The sequence below is a fragment of the Streptopelia decaocto genome (assembly GCF_964273445.1).
Source record: "Streptopelia decaocto genome assembly, chromosome: 6".
Lineage (NCBI taxonomy): Eukaryota > Metazoa > Chordata > Aves > Columbiformes > Columbidae > Streptopelia > Streptopelia decaocto.
Genome location: NC_138660.1, coordinates 5,587,998 through 5,612,957, shown reverse-complemented (window position 1 = coordinate 5,612,957; position 24,960 = coordinate 5,587,998). Strand labels below are relative to the sequence as shown.

General features: G+C 40.7%; 1 protein-coding gene across 1 annotated transcript in view; it reads left to right on the top strand.

The window, feature by feature from the left end:
* The first annotated feature begins 207 nt into the window (after positions 1-207).
* The window catches only part of ARMC9 (armadillo repeat containing 9), a 61,451-nt gene continuing 36,698 nt past the window's right edge, over positions 208-24,960 (top strand). Inside the window, 10 exon segments of the mRNA XM_082055864.1 lie at positions 208-244; positions 545-640; positions 2,677-2,802; positions 3,356-3,526; positions 4,533-4,688; positions 7,803-7,895; positions 9,111-9,135; positions 11,367-11,524; positions 13,418-13,516; positions 18,827-18,862. Of these exon segments, the coding sequence (XP_081911990.1) occupies positions 590-640; positions 2,677-2,802; positions 3,356-3,526; positions 4,533-4,688; positions 7,803-7,895; positions 9,111-9,135; positions 11,367-11,524; positions 13,418-13,516; positions 18,827-18,862 (915 nt within the window). The 5' untranslated portion in view covers positions 208-244; positions 545-589.

The window sequence follows — 24,960 nt, the reverse complement described above, 5'->3', positions numbered from 1 at the left end:
CAAACTCTCATGGAGTGACGTCAGAGACTGGGAACCGGCAAAGAGCGGGAAGCTGCAGATCTCCACGCCACCCTCCAGGGGGCGCTGCCCGCCGGCACGGTGAGGGGGGGTGGGGGGGGACTACACCCCTATGTCACGTGACGCACCTTTCTCCGCTTGGGATTGGCTGGGAGGGATCATGTGCGGGGGTGGGGGGGGGGGGCGGTTGCCAAGGCGACGGGCGGCGGCGCGGGGCTGGGGACAGGTAGGCCGTGCCGGCGGCTCTCGGGGTTTGGTCGCTTCCCTCCGGCTGGTTCGGGAACCGGTGGGGCCGCGTGTTCTCGGCCCTGAGGGGGCGGCCGCAGCGCCCCGGCCAGGGTGGGGGTGGGCGGCGGGCTGCTGTGTGCGGAGCCGGTGTGAGCGCCCCGCGGCCTGGCGAGAACAGCGGCTCGGGGCGGCTGCGAACTTCCCGGTGGTCGGGATGGCGTCGGGATGTTTGTAGGTGAGGTGGCCGATGGGCTGTGTGGACCTCTGTGCTCCCTGCTAACACCCCCTTTCTCTGCAGTTTTCAAGGTTTACCAACGATGAGACGCAGCAGTGATGCTTAGCGATGGGCGATGTTCTAGCGTATGAAGCTGAGTTGCTTGGACTAGTGAGAGAGGTTGGTTTTCTCTCTTTTTTTTTTTTTTTTTTTTTGTTGTTGTTGCTGGAATGAAGAAGGCAAGATTTCATAATGCTTGTTTTCAGAGCTGGGTGTTGTAATTGTGGTCTAAATTCTGGAAAGGGACCTGGGGGTCCTGGTGGACAACAGGATGACCATGAGCCAGCACTGTGCCCTTGTGGCCAGGAAGGCCAATGGCATCCTGGGTTATATTAGAAGGGGGATGGTTAGTAGATCGAGAGAGGTTCTCCTTCCCCTCTACTCCGCCCTGGTGAGACCACATCTGGAATATTGTGTCCAGTTCTGGGCCCCTCAGTTCAGAAGGACAGGGAACTGCTGGAGAGGGTCCAGCGTAGGGCAACGAAGATGATTAAGGGAGTGGAGCACCTCCCTTATGAAGAAAGGCTGAGGGAGCTGGGTCTCTTTAGTTTGGAGAAGAGGAGACTGAGGGGTAACCTTATTAATGTTTATAAATATATAAAGGGTGAGTGCCACGAGGATGGAGCCAGGCTCTTCTCGGTGGCAAACAATGATAGGACAAGGGGTAATGGGATCAAGCTGGAACACAAGAGGTTCCACTTAAATTTGAGAAAAAACTTCTTCTCAGTAAGGGTGACAGACACTGGAACAGGCTGCCCAGGGAGGTTGTGGAGTCTCCTTCTCTGGAGACATTCAAAACCCGCCTGGACATGTTCCTGTGCGACCTCACTTAGGCGTTCCTGCTCCAGCAGGGGGATTGGACTAGATGATCTTTTGAGGTCCCTTCCAATCCCAAACATATTGTGATACTGTGATACTGTTCATTGAATCACAGAATAGTATGTGTTGGAAGGGACCTTTAAAGGTCATCTAGTCCAACCTCCCTGCAATAGGTTGTTTGTCCACTCGGGTGTTTGCTGCACCCTGAAATCATATTGGCTCCTGTCACGCTCTGTATATTCAAAAGGCTCAATGTTCATTAAATGTCAACAATCTAACAGCAAATCAATCTAGAATTACCTGTTGTTCATTGCAAATGTAGCTTTCCTTAAAGGAACAGTTGATGAGATCTACAGACAGCTTTGGGGTTCAGGTTCAACCAGCGATAGCGGTGAGATCTTTAAAACATTGTGTAGCTGCCACCTTGTTCTGTATGTGTATAAAATCACAGCAGCATATAAAAACCCTAGAGCTGACAAAGCCCAGGCTGAAGTCCTGAGACCACTGCTCTCCGTGGTTTAATGCCTGAGCAGAATTTCCCAGCCAGGTACTCTACCCAACTTAAATCTTTCTGTGGACCTCAGAAAATAAATCTAAAAAGAGATTTGGGTACTTAATCATTGCTATACTGCTGTTTATGTTAAGAGTGAAGAAAGTAAATGATTCGTGTTCTCTGTGACCATGTTGGGAACCCAGATCAAGTCTGCAAAATGAAATGTGATGTCTTGCCACTGCAACCAATAACTAAAACTCCTGAGACGGGGGGAAGAGAGAAAAGTTGTGTGCAATGTAGCCACTGTACATCGTGGGAGGAGGAGGCAGGGCTGTTCATCTCTTTTGTCAGAAGAACAGTGCTTGATTAGTTGGTTGTTAATTTGGCTTGCACAGCTTCAGGTGAGTGACCTGGCTTAGAATTCAAGCTGTCTGACCGCTGCTGTGGCGATGGGAATGACGTGTAAGAATTCTGCCCTCAGAACATTATTTGCAAGGAAGAGATTTACTTGTTTCTTCAACCAAGGTATAGCATTAATGGATTTTAGTTCTTCTTCTTCTTCTTTGGTTGAATGAAATTACTGGCTGAATCGAGGGGCATCGTTCTTCCAGAGAGGATGTGCTGGGTTGTCAGTACTGTTCTCTAGGATTCAGGAGGAACTTTAATTTAGAGACAGAATATTCCTACTACATAAGGTACCAGTTCTTGGTTTGTTGCTGTGCACTCTTTGGCATTTGTGGACCTCGCTACAGAGAAGCTTTAAAGGATTCTGTCAATTCACGGGTCACTTATCGAAGCATTAATAATCTAAAAAATGTTCTTCCTGTATGTTTTTATCTTGTAGTATTTGGATTTTGCTGAATTTGAAGAAACTGTGAAAGTATTTACAAAGGAATGTAAAATAAAAGGGAAGCCACTACCTAAACCAGCAGGTGTTTCCTCAAGAGATTCAAAAGCTTTGCCTTTTCAGGTAATGCATCATTTACACTTGTTTTGAGTAATATTAGAACCAGTTGTAGACCACTAACTGCTGTGTGAATTATTATGGCAGTGAGATTATCTGAACTGTCTAAACAGATTCTTGATTATTTGAAGAAGTCTGCCAGCAGTCTTCTTCCAGAGCAGGAACTTTTTTTTTCAGAACTCCAGTCCTTTTGAACCTGAGACAGTAGCTTTGGTTCACACTATTTGGGGTTTTTAACTTGCCATTCTTTGGTAAGACTGATTTTCACACACCATAGGCATTTGTTTTTAACTTATGGTAAAGGTGGGTCCGCAGATCAAGATGCTTGAAAATATAGGCTTTACTTCTTGTACTGATGGTTGGTTGAGGCTCTCAAAGATATTAAAGGTAGGTGGAGAAAGAATATTTAGATGTTCATTAAATGGTGAGAAGTTTTGGATAAAACTTTTAATTCAAAGCCTTCAGATGGCACTTGAATTTGTCATTCACTAACCAACTGTTGATAAAAATGTAGCTCTTCTATGTTTAGTTTTTCACAGAATGCTTTTCCCCCTTGCAGAAAGATCTGCTTGCAGCATTCGACAATGGTGAGCAGAAAGTTTTCTTCCAACTCTGGGAGGAGCATATTTCGTCTTCAGTCCAGGATGACGAGCCAGCTGCCCAGAAGCTGGAGTTCTATCTTCATGTACACTTTGCCACCTGCCTCTTAAAACACTCGATGGGAAAGCCTGTAAGTTGAGTTCACAGCTCAAACTTCAAATAATTTTTGTTTGGTTTACTTCATTTATTTGTCTTTAGTGTGGATAAGGGTGGGATGTTTAGTAAGAAGAATTCCCGGAATATGAATCCAGTTTTTGGGTCACAGGCTGCATTTTAATTGAACCAGACCCCTTGTATTGTCAAGTACAGAGATGAAGTTGGAGGTCTCCTTACCTTGGAGCTACTGAAGTATTTTAACTTAGAAAATACCAGCATACTGATACTTTCACACCTCTAACTGTAGTCCATATGAGATTCTTAAAACACTTACTTTGCTTCCAGTTTGGACTGAAGCTGTATGTTGAAATATAAACATTTCTGATAAAATGGCAAAACTGAATCTTGACCAGCTCAATATATCATATTGAAAACTATAATTCCAAGCTGTCATAAAATAAAATCTGCATTACATGGAGCTTTTATGATGAAGAGACATTTAAATAGCCTGGATTCATCCAGATCAGCCAGGGCGTAATAGCTCCTGCCTTACACCTGTCAGCTGCTACAGGAGTATTTTGATGCCTTCTGTGTGTTTTCGAGCCTCTAAGCAGCTTTTGGTCTGTTCTGCGTGGGGCTCCCCTTCCAGGTGCTGTGTGAGCGGATCTCACGGTTCTGCACGTATCACTAAAATGAAGCACGTCTGAAGTAGTTGTTTCCTCTCTGCCCTGAGTGTGAAATGGCACTCTGCTTTAGAAATCTAGCCTGAAGTGGGCAGGAATCATTTACATTCAAAAAGCAATTGTTCCTCTCTTGTTGCACCTAGACAACCAAAACAGCATTGGTTTAAATTTGCTTTTTCGAGTGGTGAAAACAGGATATAATGCTCTCTAGTTAAACAAACATTGCTTTTTAGATAACAAATATTCTGGGCTTTCAAACTTGATATGAATGCATTTAGGTCTCTGCTTGTATTTGCCAGCTTTACAGTGCATTCAGAGTGGCAGTTTTCTAAATAAATATGCTGCTTTATTTCCTAGGACAAAGCTGAATTTGAGGAAAGGATTTCTTATTTTAAGGCATACCTGGAAACAAAAGGAGCTGCACTGAGCCAGACGACAGAGTTTCTCCCTTTCTATGCTTTGCCTTTTGTTCCGAACCCCATGGTACATCCTTCATTTAAAGAACTTTTCCAGGTAAATATCTGTATTGCAGAAACGGTAGTTATGATGTTTTTTCTCAATGAGTAATAGATATCGGATGATGTTTATTTTGGTAATCACTTTTATTGTTTCCTTTAATAGAAACTGTACAGTCATAAAATAACATGTATTTGATGGAGGAAGAGTTGTGAGAGTGCTATCAATAACAGAGTACCATCTTAAATATCTATTCTATATTCACTTGAGTCCTAAATGGTACACCAGCTTTGTGTCCATAAATAAGAGTTGCTGCCCCTCTTTACTTTCCACATGGCCCTGAAGCACACATGCTTCTGGGAGATGCTATAGAGTAGTTCGAGCCCACTTACTTTTTTGGAGGTGGTTGCCCAACACGTGTTTGTGTAACTGGATTTAAAATATGATAGCTGGGCATAAGGAGGCTGAAGCAGTTTAATTTAATGTGGAAAAGAGAAAGTCAAGTTTATAAGTGATCCTCCTTTAGCAGAAAATGAGTCAGTGTTGTCTGTGTTCTGAGAAAAGAATGCTGGAGGAGCATAGCTTTGTGGTTTGGCAACTCTTGCCACGGGCATTTTCCTGGTTAATTTTTTTGTTAAATACATTTCAGCCTTTGCCTTTTGAATGGCTATTTGAGAGTTCTTAGGCCTGCATGTACAAGGTGAGAAGAGTGTAAAAGTTGAACTTCCAAATAGATCTCATTTGCAGGTGCAGCTTCAATGCAATGATGATGTACAGTTATTCTGTCAGTAGTAAAATGCCTTTACTTTAATCCTCACATTGGCTGCTTGCTGGGCACCATGCAGGTAGCTGGTTAGGAAATGATGCCCAGAGCTGTGGTTTGACATTCCAAAGTATTGGTGGCAATACCTGTGGGGAAGGTGCAGCCACCACTTCACTGTTCCTGTGGTACAAAACTGCACCTGAACTTCTTGGTTACGCTGAAAAGAGCTGGTTGTATGGTTGCACTTGGACTGGATCAAGGAATTGATCTGCATTATTGCCTGTGGATGTGTGTGTATGCAGCTCCCATGTGCACACACATACACAAATATGTTTGTAAAAGATGGATAACATTTTGCCTGCTCTGCTCTGCACTGGTGCGGCCTCACCTGGAGCACTGTGTGTGCTTCTGGGTGCCACAGGATAAAAAAGATACAAAGCTACTGGAGAGTGTCCAGAAGAGGGCTATGGAGTTGGTGAAGAGTTTGGAGAGGAAGCCGCATGAGAAGCGGCTGAAGTGATTTTGCTTTGTTCAGCCTGGAGAAAAGGAGACTAAGGGGAGACCTCATCGTGATTACAGCTTCCTCACAAGGGGAGCAGGAAGGGTAGGAGCCGATCTCTTCTCTTTAGGAACCAATGACAGAACCCGAGGGAATAGCAGGAAGATGTGCCAGGGGAGGTTCGGGTTGGACATGAGGAAAAGGTTCTTCACCCAGAGGGTGGTGGACACTGGAACAGGCTCCCCAGGGAGGTGTCGCAGCGCCAAGCCTGACAGTGTTCAGTAAGAGACTGGACAACGTCTTCAGACACATGGTGCGAACTGTGAGGTTCTCCTGTGCAGGGACAGGAGTTGGACTCTATGATCCTTGTGGGTCCCTTCCAACTCAGGACATTCTGTGATTCTATGATTCTATCCTACCACCTGTACAGCTGTGCTGGCTTATCTAACCAGCTGTGGCAGTTGTTGTAGGGGGAGGAGATCTCTTCAGCCTGCAGTGCTGCCACATGCTTTTTGATGTCAAATGAAAACTTAAGTGATACTTGCCCTAGGGCTGGCTTTGGGTGTACCAGCTGATGAGGAGCTCCAGTTTAATGCCAAAAAAAGGCATATACTGCCATTTTCCTGTGGGACTGGCTATAAATAATGAGATGTACTGGTTGACCTCAGAGATGGGATATGACCACTCTTTTTCAATTATACTTAGCAGCTTTTTTTTTAATGCCTTATCTAAGACGAGGTCCTCAGGTTTATTCATAGTAACCCAGTGTCCAAGCTCTTAGTCCACAGTCACTCATATTTTCTTGTGGGAATTGTACAGCTCATTCCATATGAGTGTTAAAACAGAGATTGTTTTACATTTGAGAAAGAACAGCAGTGAGTCACTAGTCTACTAAGCAGTGTTCTTACGGCATTATTTTTTTCTCAGGCGTCTGATGCTTTATATAGCTGGAGTTCCTGTCTGTTTGTGTAATACATCTTGAAAAAGAATGTATACTACTCTCTGTAGGAGACATGGTTCCTTTCGTAATATGCAGCACACTATGGTGCACCGCTGTCTGGATACTGAATTGGTAAATGCAGCAAGTAAATTCTGTACACTCTCCAGAATGGTGAAATAAGGGGAGATCTGAGCTGCGAGAACAGCTTACAACATGTACATATACAACAGTAAATTTAGGAAGCTTCTGCTACTTGTTGGAAGATAGTCCTTTTTCATCAGTTTCTGCTTGACAAAAAGTTAGCTAACAAACTTAACTGAAGGTCTGAAATAGAAGAAATGAGTATTCAGTGAACTCTTACATGTAGTTGGACTTTTTTCCTTAACCATTATTTTCTTGTGCCTATGAGACACTATGTCAGGCAGAAGACATCATTCCCGTTAGTGGCTGATGGGTTGGTCTATTTTTCATATGCGAGTTGTTTTTCTCCAAATCCTTATTTTAGAAATGTTGTACCCTGATGACGGATGTACGTCATGACGTTTGCAATAGTTAGTGACAACATTTACAATTCCCAGCTTTTGTTCGGAGTGAAAGATGACTACAGCGATTACTTTTTGAAAACTGAGCAATGGAAAATTATTAATTCAGTACTCTATTTAATAATTTAAAATTCATCCTCCTGATTTTGTTTTTTTTTCTCAAGTTGCTTTTATTTTAAAGGCGCTTCTAATTTAGGGGTAGTTTTTCTATGTTGTTGCATACAAGGCAACAACATTACGTGATAGTTCTACACTTGCAATAAGGCTGCATGATGTTTTTGCAATTCTTGTCTAGGAATAATACTGAACTCTCTTCTAACTTCTGTACACTTGTTTACTAGTGGAAGGTTGCTCTGATCCAAACAGCACTTTCCGCAGAGTGTACATATTTGGAGAACAACGGTCATCATTTGTTTTTCTTTTCAAGGATTCTTGGACATTGGATTTAAGGACAAGATTGGAAAAGTTCCTGTTTCTGACTCTCAAAGCCAGACAGACTCCTCGGCTTCTCACTTTATTTGTATCCTTTTGAGAAAACATTTTGAAGATAATTAGGGTTACCAGAAAGAAGCAGTAAAACTTATTGGAAGGGTGTGCTGCTAAGATTTATTGCAGTCATGTTGCAGTCCAGTGTTTTTATGGTAGGAAACATTGTTTATATTCCACATTCAAAAAAACCTTCTGAAAAAGTTATGTAAAGGCAATGTATAGATGCATACGAACCTGCAGAATTATCATATGTATAAAGTATAGGATACCCGAAGGCACCGACCTGACCTGATTGCTTTCTTATAGTTCTTAAAGTTGTTAGTCTTTTAATTAGCCATTTCAGGGACTAGCTGAAAGTTTCTGGAATGCTTAAAAGCCCTGGGAAATTGTTGGTTTACTCATGACTTGTGCTTCACATTGTATTGTTCTTCTAACAATATTGTTTAAGCTGTGTTGCCAGGCCTAATTTGCAAACTAACTAGCTAAATGACAAATATTCTCCTGAGTTTTTGGTCAACACAGTTAAAGGCAAGGTAGACAGAACTGCAGTCTTTGTTTCTGACTTTTTTTCTTGTTTATTTTTTAAACGGGAGAAGTTGAAAGTCCTTTTCCTGCTATATCTTACTTTATTCTAAAGCAGCATGTTGCCATGGTGGTATTGAATGATGAGCTGGAAATTACATTCCTTCTGTTCCATTCCTGCCCGTTTGCCAGGATGAGTGATGAGAACACTGCTTTCACTCCCGTGTTATGGATCTCTGTATGGGAGTCTGGCATAGAACAGTTGAAGAAAAGCTTTTCTCTGCTTATTCCTCTTAATCAAGTAGTGGACTGGATCTTAACTGAGCTCTGAATGTTTCTTAGGTATAAAACAGCACTTGCCCTAAAACACTTGCATATGTTGATTTTATATAGAATCAGTGGTTTGACTTTTGATTTTCGTGTTAATACATTTAGATTGGAGTTACTGTATCTTAAATTTCAGAGCTGGATCTAGTATCTTTAAAGGTCAGCAAACAGTCTCAAGTCTCCATGCAACATTGCACATTGTGCACTTACGAGATTTTTATGTATTTATTATAGATTTATTTATTCTTGCTGTCCTGTGAAGCATCAGGCTTGGGACAGTAGGAATATTTGGCTTGGTTGGGTTTGCCAGTGGCTGAATTTCCCATTCTGTGTCTCTGGGACAGACACGTACTGAAAGGATGCACATTTTCCTGAACTGCTCCTACTCGTACGACAGAAGGAGAATGGACAGTGCAACAAAGGTAAACGCTGAGGTGTGGTAAGAATATTCCGTAAGATGATTAGGGGCTTTAACAGTAGTGGAAAGCACACCTGCAATGACAGGGAAACAAGTGATGCGTGGCAAAAAGTCCTTTGAATGCTGAGAGCTCCACTGCATTGTGTGCAGGAGCTCAACCTGGACAGTCAGCGCTTCTAACAAAGTGTGTGAGAGTGGGCTGAGATCCGAGACACAGAGCACAAGTTCAGGGAGCGTGTCTGAGGTGTAGGTGAGTTGTTGTAAACACTAATGACCGATATGTCACTTAGGGAGAAAAACTTATTGTGGAATTACATACATATGTGTAACTCCTTGGCTGCTCATAGGAACTGGACTCAAAGCGTTAAAAAGGCTTGACAATGACATATATGAGGGGAGACCTTATCAATGTCTGTAACTACCTGAAAGGAGGTTGGAGCATAGAGGGTATTGGTCTCTTCTCCTAAGTAGCAAGTGATAGGACAAGAGGGAATGGCCTCAAGTTGTACCAGGGGAGGTTTAGATTAGATATTAGGAAAAAAATTCTTCCTGGAAAGGGTTGTCAGGCATTGGAACAGGCTGCCCAGGGCAGTGGTGGAGTCACCATCCCTGGTGGGGTTTAAAAGGTGTTTAGACAAGGTTCATGGTTTGGTGCTAGGATTAGGTTATGGTTGAATTTGATTATATTGAGGGTCTCTTCCAACCAAAATGATTCTATGATTCTATGAAAGAGGATAATGGTTTCCACAAAGATCTTGGGCAAAGTCTGTTCAAAGCCAGGAACAGGAATGAGTTTTTCTAGTTTCCAACTTTGCATTTTAGCTACTTTGTTTTTCTTCCCTTTGGGTCTATTTGGAATGCTCTACTCTAACCACCACCCCCCCCCCCCCCAAAATCTAAATCTGTGAAAACAAATCCTTCTTCTGTCTGAAACTCTGTAGTCAGGCTGATTCCTGCCCATTGTTTAAGAGAAAATCCTATGGTAAATATTCAGCCTATTTGCAGATGGGCACGATGCCATTTTCACGAGCAATACTGGCTTCTCAACAAACTAATTGAAAACATCATGTTCTAGCAAGATACGTAAACATCGGCAGTAACAATAGAATTATTGTGCCTCCCTTCATGGTTTTGTCCAGCCATGAAGATGTGCTCTGCGGTACCCAGCTCCAGATTCTGTGCCTGACTCCCATGTAGGATGCTAATTTGGCTGGGTGTGAGAGGGGGATAGAGGATACAGATTTTGGTGTGTAGTTTGCTTCTTTCATCTCTGAAGTAATTGAACCTGAAGAAACAAAATGTATCTGGAATGTAACTTTTTAAAAAATTTAGACATAAAGGAAAATGTGAAGTATTTTCAGAAACTAAAGGTACTGAAGTGAGTAACATAGCTTACCATCAGTGAATGCTGGAATCACCTGAAATATTTGGTGTAGAAGTAGAAAATTCACTGCAGCTTGGAAGAATTCAATGAATATTTTAATAGCAGATGAGGAACTGGATAACTTGAATGCTGTTTGTTTCTGTTGTACCATTTTCCTTAAAAGATACAAGACTTTGTATTTACTTTAAAATAAGCAAAGCACTACATAACCTAAATATCAGTGGTGTATTTCTACAAATTAACTGGAGAAAACACCCACCCTCACAATGTGATCTAACAGGCACTGGCATGAATCTCTGGGTACTGTCATTCTGCTGTTTTGTTGTTTTATCTTGGAAGTGGCAGCTTGACCTTTGCAGTTGCTCAGTGTGATAATGTTTTTTAGCCACTGTTACTTTAGTGAATGTCGAAGATAGTGCATGGATCTCATTTGCAGGGAGCAAGTTCAGTTAACCAAGTCTGAGCTGCATTTTGTCAGATATTCTTCTGATTTGATGCCCACAGCCTCGTTCTGTCTCCGATAGCACAGAACTTGTATTAAGAGACCTTTAAAACAGTATCCTCCTCACAAATGTATTCAGTGATGTTTACTGTCTAATAGTTGTAGTGCTGCTGTAACTGTGAAGCAATTGTTACTTTGGGCAATTAAGGCAAAATAAACACTTGTAGCTGCTGCGATGCAGTGAAATCACACTAGTAGTGTGGAATTATCCTTGCAGTGAATTTCACCCCTTGGATAAAAGTAGCAGCAGTTGAAACTGTCCCTTCAGAACAGTAAAAATGCCTGTGGGTTCTTGTGTCCTTTGGGTTGAAAAGGTGATGTTATTTCTTTTTTATTATTCTCTTGGCAGAAACGTTGCAACATCTTCATCAGCAGTTAGTGGAATCTGAGCACAGGGCCATGGCCTACCTGAAGCGATTTAACAAAATGCAGGCGGACTACCGTAATCTCATTGGGGTCACTGCAGAGCTGGTGGATTCCTTGGAGGCCACAGTCAGTGGGAAGATGGTAAGAGATGACTCAGGTGTGTACTTGCTTCCCCTCCCCTCAGATAATGGGGAGAGAATGCCACTAAAATGTGAATTAAACCTTGTAGTGATGAGCATTTCTGTAAGTGCTGTGTCTCTTTGCTAATGAAACACAGCACTTGGAATGAGGGATTCTTCCGTCACCCTGTGTACAAGGATAAAGGTAGCACAGAGATGGGTTAAATTGTACTGGCTCAGAAATCTTAAAGACACCATCACCACCTCACAAGACATCTTGTATCTCTTGTGAGAGTCCCCTCTTGAGCTTTGGAATCAGCAGAAATTAGAGGACATTTCTGTGATTACTGACTGCAATCCAGCACACCAGAGGTGGTTGTATATTTAAAACTGCTGCCAGGTCTGTTTTAAGTTACACTGTAGTGGAAACAGTCTTCTCATCCAAAATTTCGGTGAGGAAAAGCTTTGCTCTTTGTTCTACCAGGCTGAACTTTTTAATGTAGCTGGTAAAGGGACCTGGGGTAGCAGTGAATGAGTTATTCACTGTGTGAAATGAGCTGCGCATGTGTGATTCTATGAAATGGGCTACACACATGTGACCAGAGAAGCTACAACTTTCTTATGGGTATTTTTTATACAAAGATGACTTTATGCTTCATCTTGTGTGGCCTCTGTGAGGATGCCTCTGTACTGTAACTTTTGTACAACCTGAAGATGATTCTTATGGCAGATGTTAGTGGCCTCCGGATGCTTTTAAAGGAGCTGTGAGTTGTTAGCAGGGAGAATGAGGTGGGAGTTCCTGTGCTGCCTGCTGAAAAGTCAGTATGTACCTTTCTCCTGCCATCAGCAGGAACATCTTGTTGTTTGTTACTCTGCATCGGGGATCACTGCCTGCTGACATCATTACTGCAGGGGAGAACTTGCCTGTAGGTGTGGATTTGGCTTTACAGCAGATTAGGAAAGGTATCTGCTCACGTGAGCTTTGATAACAATAGGAAACACGTAGTCATGTGTTTGCTGCCTCCCATTTCACACGTCATTGCTCTCCGAGGTGATATCCTCTTACCCTCTGCGGTGAAGGAACCATGCGCCCGTTATCTGTTCTTGCAGATGCTTGTTTAATTTTCCTTGTAAGCTTTGTCCTGGACAGTCATTTGATCCTTCCAAGTGTGTCCAGCTGAGGGTGCTCTTTCGTTATGCATCTTGGTTACTGATCAAATCAAGTTGAAGTTACAGCATTCAGAATTTGAAGGGTTTTGTTGTCTTGCTGCAGGTCTGAGAATATCAGAAGTGTCCCCTTTCCCATTGCTATAATCTGTTTTCTCACCTCTGTTTTGGGGAAGATAAATTCTGAAATTTGGCAGTTCTACTGTGGTGTAGACTTCCCAAAATAAAACCTAAACCCAGTGAGATGTTTTGCATTGAAGCATGATGTCCTGTACTGTATAATTCATATTTATTCTCTCTGCTGTACAAGAGAGTTGTGTAAGTTCTGCTCTTTAGCTGGACAACACATCAGCGAATCATTGCGTAAGTCTGAAGCATAAAACTGCTTCATACTTACTGTTGGAGAACTTTTGATTGAGGAAAATCTGTATGCAGACACAGGTGACAAATTCCATTTTTCTTCTAGACTCTCTGAAAGTGTTTAGTGTTTGTTTTGTGAATAGCATAACTATTCCCAGATGTAGAGATTTTACAGGTTTTAAATTTCTGAACAGAACTGTAGTTACAGTATATACCTTGTGCTTGTGTCAATGAGTCTCAGGTCTATGGTTTTTGGTTTTGTTTTTTTTAATCTTAAACAAAACAAAAAAAGCAACAACAACAAAGAACTTTACTGTAGAAACACTTCTCTGGTAGAAAGTGTAACTTTTATTTAATCCTGTTCTCTCTTATGTTTCCTGATTTTTAGATCACACCAGAGTATCTTCAAAGTGTTTGTGTTCGCTTGTTCAGCAATCAGATGAGACAAAGTGTAGCACATAGTATTGACTTCACAAGGCCTGGAACTGTAAGTATTAATGTTTGGGGTTTTTTACATAACTGTCTCAAAAGACAATACCACTTAAGCTGTATATTGAACAGTGAATGTGAGATAGTAAAAGCAAAACATAATGTATCCAAACTTATATAAGAATATGGTGATACATAAGGTTTTGTTGATCTCAAATGCTGGTGAATAAGTTATGCAGTCATAGCTGCAGAAGTACGATTAATTCTGTTGTTATGATAAGAGTAAGCTGTGTATCTGTTAAAATACCAACTGGATGTTTTAAAAGAAACCCAAACCCTAAAACTAATGTACTGAGTGTGGTTTGATGGCACATCTTAGCCAATTTAATTTAGCTGAATGGTGTTGCTCTGTTCCTTTCTGCTGTCAGCGATGCTCCTATAACCCTATGGTGAACTGGCTTAGCCATCAGACAGCATCATGAGAACAAATAGGGAAAAGAGGAGGAAGGGTTTCTCAACTGGTTTAGGTCACTCCGTGACAGTGAGATTCTAGTAGCTACTGTGGTCGAAATCCGATGTTGTTTCAATAAGCAGACCCACACGCTCAGGCTGTCTGAGGCATTAGCCATGTTTTGGAGAGCTAATGACAGCCTTCACTTACAGACCTTTGCTGCATCACAATCCAGTTTCCTCATCTTATCCTTTTGTCCGCACTTGATTGGTTGTATTTTCTTGTTGAACAGCAAAAACTTGAGACACGAATGATTACAAGAAGAAAAAATACAGCCCATCTTCTGAGAAGAAAAATGAGGCTCTTTCCTCATCATCCCAAAATACTTCTAACCACTCCCTGACTGTTGATTCAGGAAGGCAGATGTGATGGACTAAAAACTGAATTCCGACTGTTGGCCACTAAGGCATCCCATTACTTTTTCTTCAAGGATTCCAAATACCTCATTGTTATACACTTAGATGTTATTGTTCTGTTCTTAAGTGGTTTCAGGTTTTTCGTAAGTTTTGGAATAAAGCTGGAGGCATCGTGACCCAAACTAAGTAGTAGCATGAGTTTGCAGCATCTGTGCTGGATTTGTGTTGGAAGGTCCCTTCCAGTTTTGCTCAAAACTAATTAGAGACACTGGAGTGTGGTCTTTCCAGCTACTCCATTTCACAAAACTCCTCCTGCTATAAGGGGCAGTCCCCTGTATAATTGCAGAGGGGCAGCTCTTTTGCTCATCCTTACCATTAGGTCACTCTGTGGGCAAGAAAAGTGATAGGTTTAAAAAAAGTCAACATCTAAAGAGTTTCAGCAGGCATTAAATATGGTGGTTTGTTGGGGTTTTTTTCCCCACTTCACCATGAGTATTCAGGATTTGAGCCTATCTCAGTGACCTCATGGATGTCAGGAGCAGACCCTTAAATAGATTAGTTTTGGCAGATCAGTATCTCTAAATCCAAGAGCAGAAAATAAAATCATCAGCAAAGAAATTACTTTTTTGTTGTACTGACATGCAGCCTTAAATTTCTACCAGTTTTACTTAGGGGGTGAGCGGATGTGCATGACATAGTTTGGAAAGAAGAGGTGCTGAAGTTCACAGTCAGCTATACTGGCCCAACTCAGGACAATCCAGGTTTGGGAGCAAGTTCTGAGAGCATAAAATGCTCAAGTGGCGGCATTCTCGGAGGTGCCCCTGGAGGTGTTTAAAAGGTGTGTAGATGAGGTTCTTAAGGACATAGTTTAGAGGTGGATTTGGCAGTGTTAGCTTAATGGTTGGACTTGATGATCTTAAAGGTCTTTTCCAACCAAAATGATTGTATGTGTACTTGAGGTTTACAATGTATTTTGTCAAATCAGCTACACTACACTGGTACTTTTAAGTTATACTGGGAAGGAGGACTGTACCAGCATTGTAACCAAAATGGAGTATTGCCCAAGGAAATGAAAGGTTATGCCTTGGATTATATCCTTGGTAGCATTATTTGTCTGCAAACTTGATTTTGTTCCCAGTGCATTGTACTCTGTGCTCAGTTTTTAATGTCAGGAAAGTAGTATTGTGTAATATAAAGCCTTGAGGTCTCAGGCTTCAAAATTACAATAAAGGTAGCATGTATCACTTACTAATGTGTGCAGTTATTTTACAAACATCGGCTTCCTGGTTTGCCCTCCTCTGTGGCTGTGTCCTTTCACACTGGAATAAATTGGTGTAGGGAAGACAGATCCCAGAACAAGTCTTTCTTACCAAACTGGCTTTAAGACCTAAGGCAGTGATGTCTCTTAGCCAAAATACTTTCCCAGTGTAATCATACCCGTGAAATCTTACTTAGCAAGGGCTTCTGGTGCTGGCTGGTGCTCCATGCTCTCTGGTGAGCTGGCTTGGATCTCACTCTTCCACAGAGCAGCTTCGTGTCTCTCGCCAGCTCTGTGACCTCCTGGGTCAGCTCCTGAGCCTGATCTACAATCCATGGACAGGATACATCTGCTGCGTGTAGTCAAGAGAGGCCACACTACTGTGTCACAGTTGGGAGATGTTTCCAAGGCTTCTCTAAAGCCCTGTTTTACCATAAAGCTTTTTTCCTAGCTGCAGTTGAATGTTATCGCCATCTTCCATCATGTCATTTGGCATGTGTGGTCCTGAATTGGGAGAAAAGAAACCTGAGAGAATTGTCAGAGCAAAAGGTTTGGATCTAAGAATAGGAGGTCAGAGCACCAGGTCCAACAAGTTGAGGAAACGTTCATTTGAAGATTTAATTGGATTCCTGACTTTCTAGTGTTGGTTTGGACATAGTCCCCTATATCTTTTAGATGAGAGATAACTGAAGTTTTAGTTTGTTGGGTTTTTTTTTCCTTTTTTTTCTTTCTCATAGTGATTTGTCAGGTGGGTAAGAAGGGTGTCTTGTAGTTTTTTGATGCCTGCAATTTTCTGTTTAATATACATCATGAAGCCAAGTGGATTCTGGCTCTTGATCACTGAAGTGTTGTGTATTCATTCCACATCGAAAGTAGCTCTTAAGCACAGGCTCAAGTCTTCAACCCATGAATAAATTTTCTGATTCAAGTAAGATGTACACCTTCCTGGAATTTTTTGGATTAGGGATAATGTAATAAGATTCTTTCAAGTTTGGATTAAAGGGAAGACAGGAACTGCTTCTTCAGGTGCACAATCTGTCAGTAGTCAAGATGTATGTTCACTACTGGAGAATCTTTCTGTGACTGGAAAGCTGGATAATTGTTTGCATACATTGCTACTGTGTCATGGAATAGAATAAATGCCCATTATGTTTTTACAGCTATTGAGTTTGCTTATATTTACCTGTAGCTACAATTAGTTGAATTAATGTCCCTTGCAAGTTGTGGATCTCTGTTGGCACAACTCCTGAAGGTGTGGAAAAATTACTGTTTTAGTTCTGTCACTGGACAAAAGCAGCAGCTCTTCTGTGAAGTTAAGCTGTAATTTACAACGTGTAAACAATGAGGAATGTTTTAAACTTGCTGGTCTGTGTTTTTTCCCCTCGAACATGCTTTTTACTGCAAACGTGAACATGCCATCAGGCTCTAATAGTTGGTGGCAGATATCCTGCTTCTTGTGAAAGAGTTTTCTGCACCAGGAGACCACATGAAACCTGGGAGACAGGGTACAGAAGTTTTTCGGAGTAGTCATTCAGAGTAGATTCACCAAGTATTACATGGATGTACGCACTTTCTTTTAAAAATGATATGCACATTACAGCAAACAGCATCTACCCTAAGCAAGCATTTTCTTAGGATGACATATATCAGTTTTCCCCATCCCTGTCCATGGAATGATTATTCTATGTTGCCACTTAGATATGGTAAAGAAGAAATAAACTTACTACTTTAGTTAAGCAAAGGGAAGTTCCCTTTTTCTGCTGATGAGGTATGTGATGCCTTTCGCACAAGTTGCTGCAGGTGGTAAAACTGCCTGCGGCAACTTGGGTGAGTTTTTTTGTTTGGATGAATTCCTCACCTCTAAAGGTAAAGTGCTGCCATCAGTAGAGGTTCCACAACCTTTTAATGTCCTCAAATCATAGAACAGCCCAGGTTGAAAGGGATCTTGAAAGGTCTTCTGGTCCAACCTTTCATGGTTTCCTTTAATGTTGACATTTTCCTTTAGTATCATCTTTGTCTTGATGCCTGTGTACCTTTTCACTGGCTCAGGTCATGTGTGTGTTAAAATGTTCTCTCATCATGGTATAGGCGATTTCCTGATTTCTTTTGCTCACTTATCAATCTCTATCAGTGTTGTACCTTGTCATAAATCTAATTTTAAAATGTCTTTGCAAGGAACTGTTATATGTGTGTATAGCACTTTGAAAGCTGAAATACTCACGTCAGGGAATTCTGAGTGTGATGGTAATAAAGAGAATAATGTCAGATTTTTAAAAATTGGTTAAAGCATAGAAGGAACTTTCTTTTCTGCTCTCAATGAGGAGTGGCAAGTTTCGTATACCTTCTATATAAGGCAGTATATGTCTGTTAAAGAGGAATCTGCTGTATACAGTGTCTATGTGCTTATTCATGTGCACAAATATATCTTCTAAAGTAAGTATTGGCAGGTGTGCACAAAAAGACCAGAAGCAGAGTAATTAATGTTGGTCTTATTTCATTGTGTTGAACTGTGTACTTTTATTTTGAATTAAGACTGTTCTTTTTAGATGTAAAGCTGTCCTAAGTTAAATATTTTAGTCTAAGTGAAGGGAATGTGGCGTATTTTGTACTAAACCACTCAAACCATGAATTACCACATTTTTTTAAATTATAGTAGCTAAATCTTAGGTTTCCTTCCAGAGACTTTTTCTTAATTTATCCTTGGAGCCTTTTGGGATGGGAAATTGATAAAATTGCTGAAACACCTTAATTTCTCCCTCAGCTTTCATTATGTGCTGGTGAGAAACTCCAGCCAAAGCAAGTGTGGAGAACACTTGGAGCTGCTTTCTCGGGAGCTGAGCTCTCCTGATCCACACCACCATTGGTACCTCTGAGCTGCCTCAGTGTAGTGAACAACAGAGCTCACATATTCACATAATGTCTCAGTGCTTGGTACACAGCAATTCTGACAGTTACCATGGAATGATGTGCAGACTGGGTATGCTTGCCAGGTGTTGAAAGGAGAACTTGTAATGTAAATATATAAAGAGAAACATGCTGATTTCAGTTCTAAACATATCGTTACACACATTGGGAGAAGAAGGTGATTATACATTCCAAAGCAAATAGTTTGTTAATTTATAGCTAATTTTGATTTATTGATTTGGGTTTTTTTTAGAACTGTGCATTTCTCTGTGATTTATTTCTGTTAACTTTTTTTTTTTAATCTTCTTTATTTTAACGTGTGCCTGTTTGCCCATAAAGGGATATTACTCTATGAGCCCTTGTGATGACGAATATGTAAGTGTCTATATCTTTATATCCTTTCACATTGCCTGCTGCAGTCTGTCACCATCTATATTTCTCTTCATTTCATACTGTGTAACAATTTTCCGGGCATTATTTTAACTTGTCATGACATGAACTGTATTGTTTATCAAGAGCCAAAAAATGTGCAAGGCTTGGGATTTCTGCATGGAGAACATAATAGGAGTTTTAAGTAACGTAATGGCTTCATAATATGTGTAACACAGCATGTCAGCAAGGGAGTAGCTTTGTCCACAAGTTTTACATGAAACACAGCTTCTTTATAATGTGCAAAAAGCAATTATTTCTTCCACATGAACATCAGTGTATACAGCATACGATGTCTCTGAATGTGCCCACACCAGCTGATCCCACGACACCTTTGATAACTATTATTCCTTTAGATAATACAGGAAATTGAGTTGTGCTTTTCAGAGGTGCGTCTTATTTTACACATTTGTATTCTTAATTTGTAAAGTGAAACTGCCTCTCTGTAGCAAAGATTATCAAATTGTTTCATGTAATTAAAACGGATCCTCTTTCATTGAAAACTGAAAAAGCAAGACAGTGTTCTGTGTGCTGCCTGGGACTTCTGTAACCCAGATGGAAGTCTGTGTTCTGGCCGTGTTACAAGTACACCATAAGTGTCTAATTTTGCCCATAGTCAGTTCATTCTTTGCAAAGAGAGGAAATGAGTCCACTTCCAAGTAACTTGGTATGTAATCAATTCATAAGAGTGATTGACACCAATTCTGAAAAATGTCAATCAGTATTCTGTTTTAAAATCATCCATATTTATATTTTTTCAGCTTTCCTTAGGTAAAACTAAATTTCACTTTTCAAGAAAAATTGTACCTTTTTTTTCTTTTCCAAATGTGTTCCTCACTGGGAATTACAGGAACCCCTGTGGGCACTCAGCTGCCCACTTAAAACAAGATTTTGTTCTGACCAATAGTTATAGAATTAAATGGACTATTCCTTATGTGCTTTCTTTTGCCTTGACGCAGAGAGCACTGCCCACATTCACCTGTGTTCAAAGATCACCTGTTCCTGTTGACAATGCGGATGGACATAATGGGCACCTTTTGCTTGATATTTAGCATTCTGCTCCCTAGGACAATGGTCTGAGATTGAGGAAAGGTGATTACAGATAAGAAATTCTGAATGAAATTCTTTGCTAAGCAAAAGTGTTACCTTTATCTAGGTAACCTTAGTTATATGTAACTTTATATATAGAGATATATATATATATTATATATAGAACATAAGAACTTGCAATGCAGAGGTTTTAAAAACTTTTTTAAAGCTATCTGACTCTAATTTGGAGGTATTTCTTGAATAGATCGTTTTCCTGTTTATATATAGTACTTTATCTTTCTGACATTTTTGTTTTGTCATTACATTATCACATAATATTACAGTGTGACTTCTAGGTACACTTCAAATGTCTTAGAGAACCTTTTTCATATGCCAAGTGGGAATTTTTCTGACAGGATATCTCTAGTATCAGTAAGGGAAAAAAATATTAAAAACATTTGCAGATCTCTTATGAAATAAATTTGCATAGCTCCAGCAGACCTGCCAGCTTACGCAAGCTCAGTCTAACCCATCCTGGGCTGCATGTAGTGGTCTTGTTGTCATTAGCATATGACAAATGAGCTCAACATAAATTTGTGAGTTCTAATAGTATCTATAAGTTTGCTCAAACTTTGGGTTTACTGTTCACATATTCATCATGTATCTTAGATTATTAATTCTGAATCTGCATTGAATTTACACTGACTTCTTAAAGCACGTTTTCAGAGTGCTAACTTAGGACAGAACCTGGCTTTCAGTGTTAGCCTTCAGCATATTATGAATATATACATTAAATAGCAAAGTGGAGCTGGTTTGAATGCAGAGCTGCAGCATTTGATAAAATCAGTTGTGGTTTTGGCTTGCACAGGCAATGCATCTGTTTTCTTTTATAAATATTGATTTTATTTTCTTTTCCCCTTTGAACTTCTTTGTTTTATTCCATGCTGTTCATATTCATACCTCGCTGGGTTCAGAAATGAAGGGCTGCCATCTGTGGCTAATCTGCATCGTGACAGAATTACTTGACTTAATACGGCACCTGGTTTGGCTTTGGCAAGAACCAGCACAAACAAAAGTCATGCGGCATGATCCTACCAGAATGAGCTGTGCTTGGGCTGTTGTTTCCTTGTGTTTGCTTCTTTTCCTTTCCTTAAGAAACCTTGTTTCTGCATGTGTTTCAGTTATGACAAATGATTCTGTTGCAAGATAAGTTTTGCATGAAAAGTACTTACTTTGAGATTAAGTCCACGAATGTCGGGAATCATCAATTACAGATGAGTCATAAACACCCCATGTTCTTCCCACTGTTTTATTCACTGGCAATTTAAGGAATACTGTTACTCAAAAGGTTGAATTAATATTTAACCTGTTCCAGGAAAGGTAAGATTAGGAGAAGGTGCTGAGGAAATAAGTGCTTTTTAATCTGATAAAACTAAGAGGAGCTGTGTACACATGTTGCTTGGGGCATTGTCTAGTGGTTGACATGACGGCTGTGTAACGGGAAGCTACTGTTGGCAGTACCTTGAACTCTGTTTCCCTTTCAGCCTTTGGTACATCACTTGGAGATGAAGACCATAATGTTTCTACTAGCCTTATAAGACTATTAAGAATTTAGTTACTATATAGAGTGCTTTGAGGGCTATGAATGCACAGTGCTAATGGTTTTAATGAGTCCCAACTTCTTGCATCCAAATACTCTCTCAAAAACACAGTACACTTGGAGGTTTTGCACTATTGCCACAGAAATGACAAGATATCAGAGTTCAGCATGTAGATTTAAGAGTGAACACTAGGAAAGAGAACAGATTCTATAAGGATAAATAAAGGCTGAACTGGGCTCCCTTCTAGATTTCAATATTAACATTTTCCTCAGTTAAACGTATCCCTTTGTTCCTAAAAATAATTTTTAAAGGCTTTGTGTTTTTATGTGTATCTGCAACACAGAAGGCCATTTTTCAAAGAACACGGCTGAAGTTTTGCAGATAATTTTGAACGAGTTTTGTTATTAATTTGGCAGAGGGGCAGGTTTTTGTTCCTGAGAATCTCTCGCTTGTGCTTTCCATGGCAGCAGTGTGTTGAGAGGGGTGAAGGCTGGTTCAGCTGGCCGGCCCACCAGAAGTATTGCTGGGGAAAGCTCGGCTTTGGGTCTGCTGTGTGCAGAGAAGATGGTGAAGACGATGACCTTTTTGCACTGGCTAGAATATATGTCTTAAATGGCTGAAGTGTGCTGATGTAAGTAAGCCCAAGAAGTGATTTGTAGGACCCAGCTGTATTTGAGGTGTGTTTTTCCTTTTGTTAAAGCTAATGCGCAATTTGACAACTAGAACTTAAGGCAGCTTGGGGGGGGTTAGGTTATGTAAAGATATTTAACTTGGTAAATATCCTGAGATTGGGACGTCTCAAATCCATCCCAAAGAGGAGAAATGGAAGCAAACAAACAAATACTGCCTAGTGAAATGCAAAAGGAGGCGCTGGGGACAAAGTGTATTTGTTTAGGTGGGCTACCTGCGAGGGAATTTGTAATGTGCATTTACCCTTCCCTGTGGGGAGTGGGGCAAGGCACCTTGTGAGGTGAAGAGCAACCTTCTGCTTGAGGAATAAGAATTAGACCAAGTTCAAGTGAAATGTTAGGATGGGTTTGTATTTCACTCTTTTAATTAGAAATGTTTATGTAAAGGGAACCATGAAATTTTCAGCAGAGTATGGGTTGTATTCTCCAGGCTTAATTTCCACCCAAGTCCATAACCCAGATATCCCATTGCCGAGAGTGTGTGGCGAGAGGTAGCCTGGATGTTCAGTTGAATGGTCAGCGCTCAGTGCCACTGCATTTGGATCACTTGTTTGAAAACTAAACTGATGGAGAAGCTCTTCAGACCCATTTAAGGATAGATGGAGAGTGATGCTGTCCCTCCGCCTGCTGCTCCACAGGGCACCTGTCTGACCTGAGCTAGTGTGGACCTGGACATCATAGCCCTGTGAGCCACAGGAGAGCTGCTGGATTGCAAAAAATGACCAGAAATAGAATTCTCTAGCAATATTTTACTGAAATTCTTGCTCCCATAATATTACTTAAAATAGAGGACTAAATAAGTTCCAAATTGGGAAATACACATACCAGAGTTGTTACTATACTGTATCTACTGTTTTTACCTTATTTTGCAGAATTATTCTCTCATAATCAAACACTGAATCTGTTGGTTTTCTGCTTGTGGTGGTTGTGCTGTGATCATTCGATTGTTTAATCACAAAATAATACTTTTTAGCTCCTGCAGACTGTCATTCATTGGCAGATCTCAAAAACCACCTTATTCAAGGGAGGGATGCCTGTATCTACTTTCCAGATGAGAAAAATGGAGGCCCAGAGATGTGAAATGGCATGTTTTAGTTCTCTCTGCAGTTGGTAGCTGAATCAGGACTAGAAGCTGGCTCTCGAGACCCAATGTGCTCTGCTGGACCAATACAGATTAGCTTATTTATGACTAATCACAATCATGTAGATGAAGAAAGGAAATCTCTGCCCACAACACAGTTGCATTCTTTCTGCTTATCAGTGGTGCTGACCATAGTCAGATGCAGAAATGAAGGTGCAGTGAAGGACAAACTAGCCCTGAAAAACTTCTCACCGTTTGTTTCGCATCATTGAACCTGACATGATATGAACTGTATCCTTATTGCTTTCCCAGAAATACCTTAGAGTGCTTCCTCCTTCCTGTGCACGTTCTAGACTGATGAACGTGGGTCTGATCAGAAAAGTGTGTGCTGGACAAGAAGCTTCTCCATCTCGGTGGTCCTGTCCTCTGAGCTCCAGTGCAGGGTCCACCTCACTGTGTGGTGCCTTTTTGGTGTAGGCAAACTGCAGAGCCAAACCCTACTAAATGCTTTGCTGCACTCCATCTGCCAGCTTGAAAAAGTAATTTGGGAATTAATAGCACTTTGTCCTCCTTGATCTGATTGATTTTTAAAAATCCAGATTTATAAAAGCTTACAAAATCTTGCCCAAAAGTTTTATTTGTGTGGAAGGGCGATGCGTGTACCTTTCCCAATTATATATCCTTTGGTTAAACTTTGGTTGGAGCACGTTTTTATTTCTAAAATAGCAAAGGAGTGATGGGCAAGAGCTTCTACATCTACACATAAAGATGTCTGTTAGTGACCTGCTCTATTGCGTTGCTCACCACTGTTCTTTGTCTTTTCATCTTCAAAGGCTCTGTCATTTCTGTAGCTTTAACATACTACAGTCACTTTCTTCCCAGTTTCCTTTAATGGAGAAGAGTGCTGGGGAAGCCAACAGAAATGGTTTGTAGTTTCATTGCACACTCAGGTACAAGATGATAGATTTTGACTGGAAAAACAGTTTTGTTTAAACAAAAGTTAACTGTTGATATTTATCAAAAATGCTAAAGAAAATGAATAAAAGTAAATGAGGGGAAAACAGTTTAGGTAGATAGGATACTTTGAAAGACACTTCTATTGTGGAAAATAAACTGTGATTTGAACTGCTGACAAGACAGGTTAGTTTTGAAGTGTGTGACCTATTAATTGTCTATTGTGTACAAGTCATTCATTGACTTAAATATAATATAAATGCTTTCCAGTGTGCGTATAAGCTTATTTCACTTCTAAAAGAACAGTTCCTTGTATTACGAAGGATACCCATGCACTGGTGTGTTCAGTAATATGTCAGCTGGGGTAATTCAATATTCTCTATGGTATTTCATGCTTTTTGTCTCCCAAATCCCTGTTTTAAATCTGACAATAGACATTAATTATATAGCTCCCATTGAAAGAGGGTAGGTTAGAAGAGAAGACCCGTTTTAAAGGCATAAGTGGTAATGAGAGATTTTTTTTTAGAAAGTGAGCAGGTAGGTCAACACAAAGAGATGACACTGAATATTCTGCGAATATGGCATGCAGTTGACATCAGAATGCATGATATGAAGCACTCTCATGCCAAAACTGCTGCTTTTTGGCTGACCCACAATTAGCTGTAGCAAAAAATATTTACTGAGGCAGAC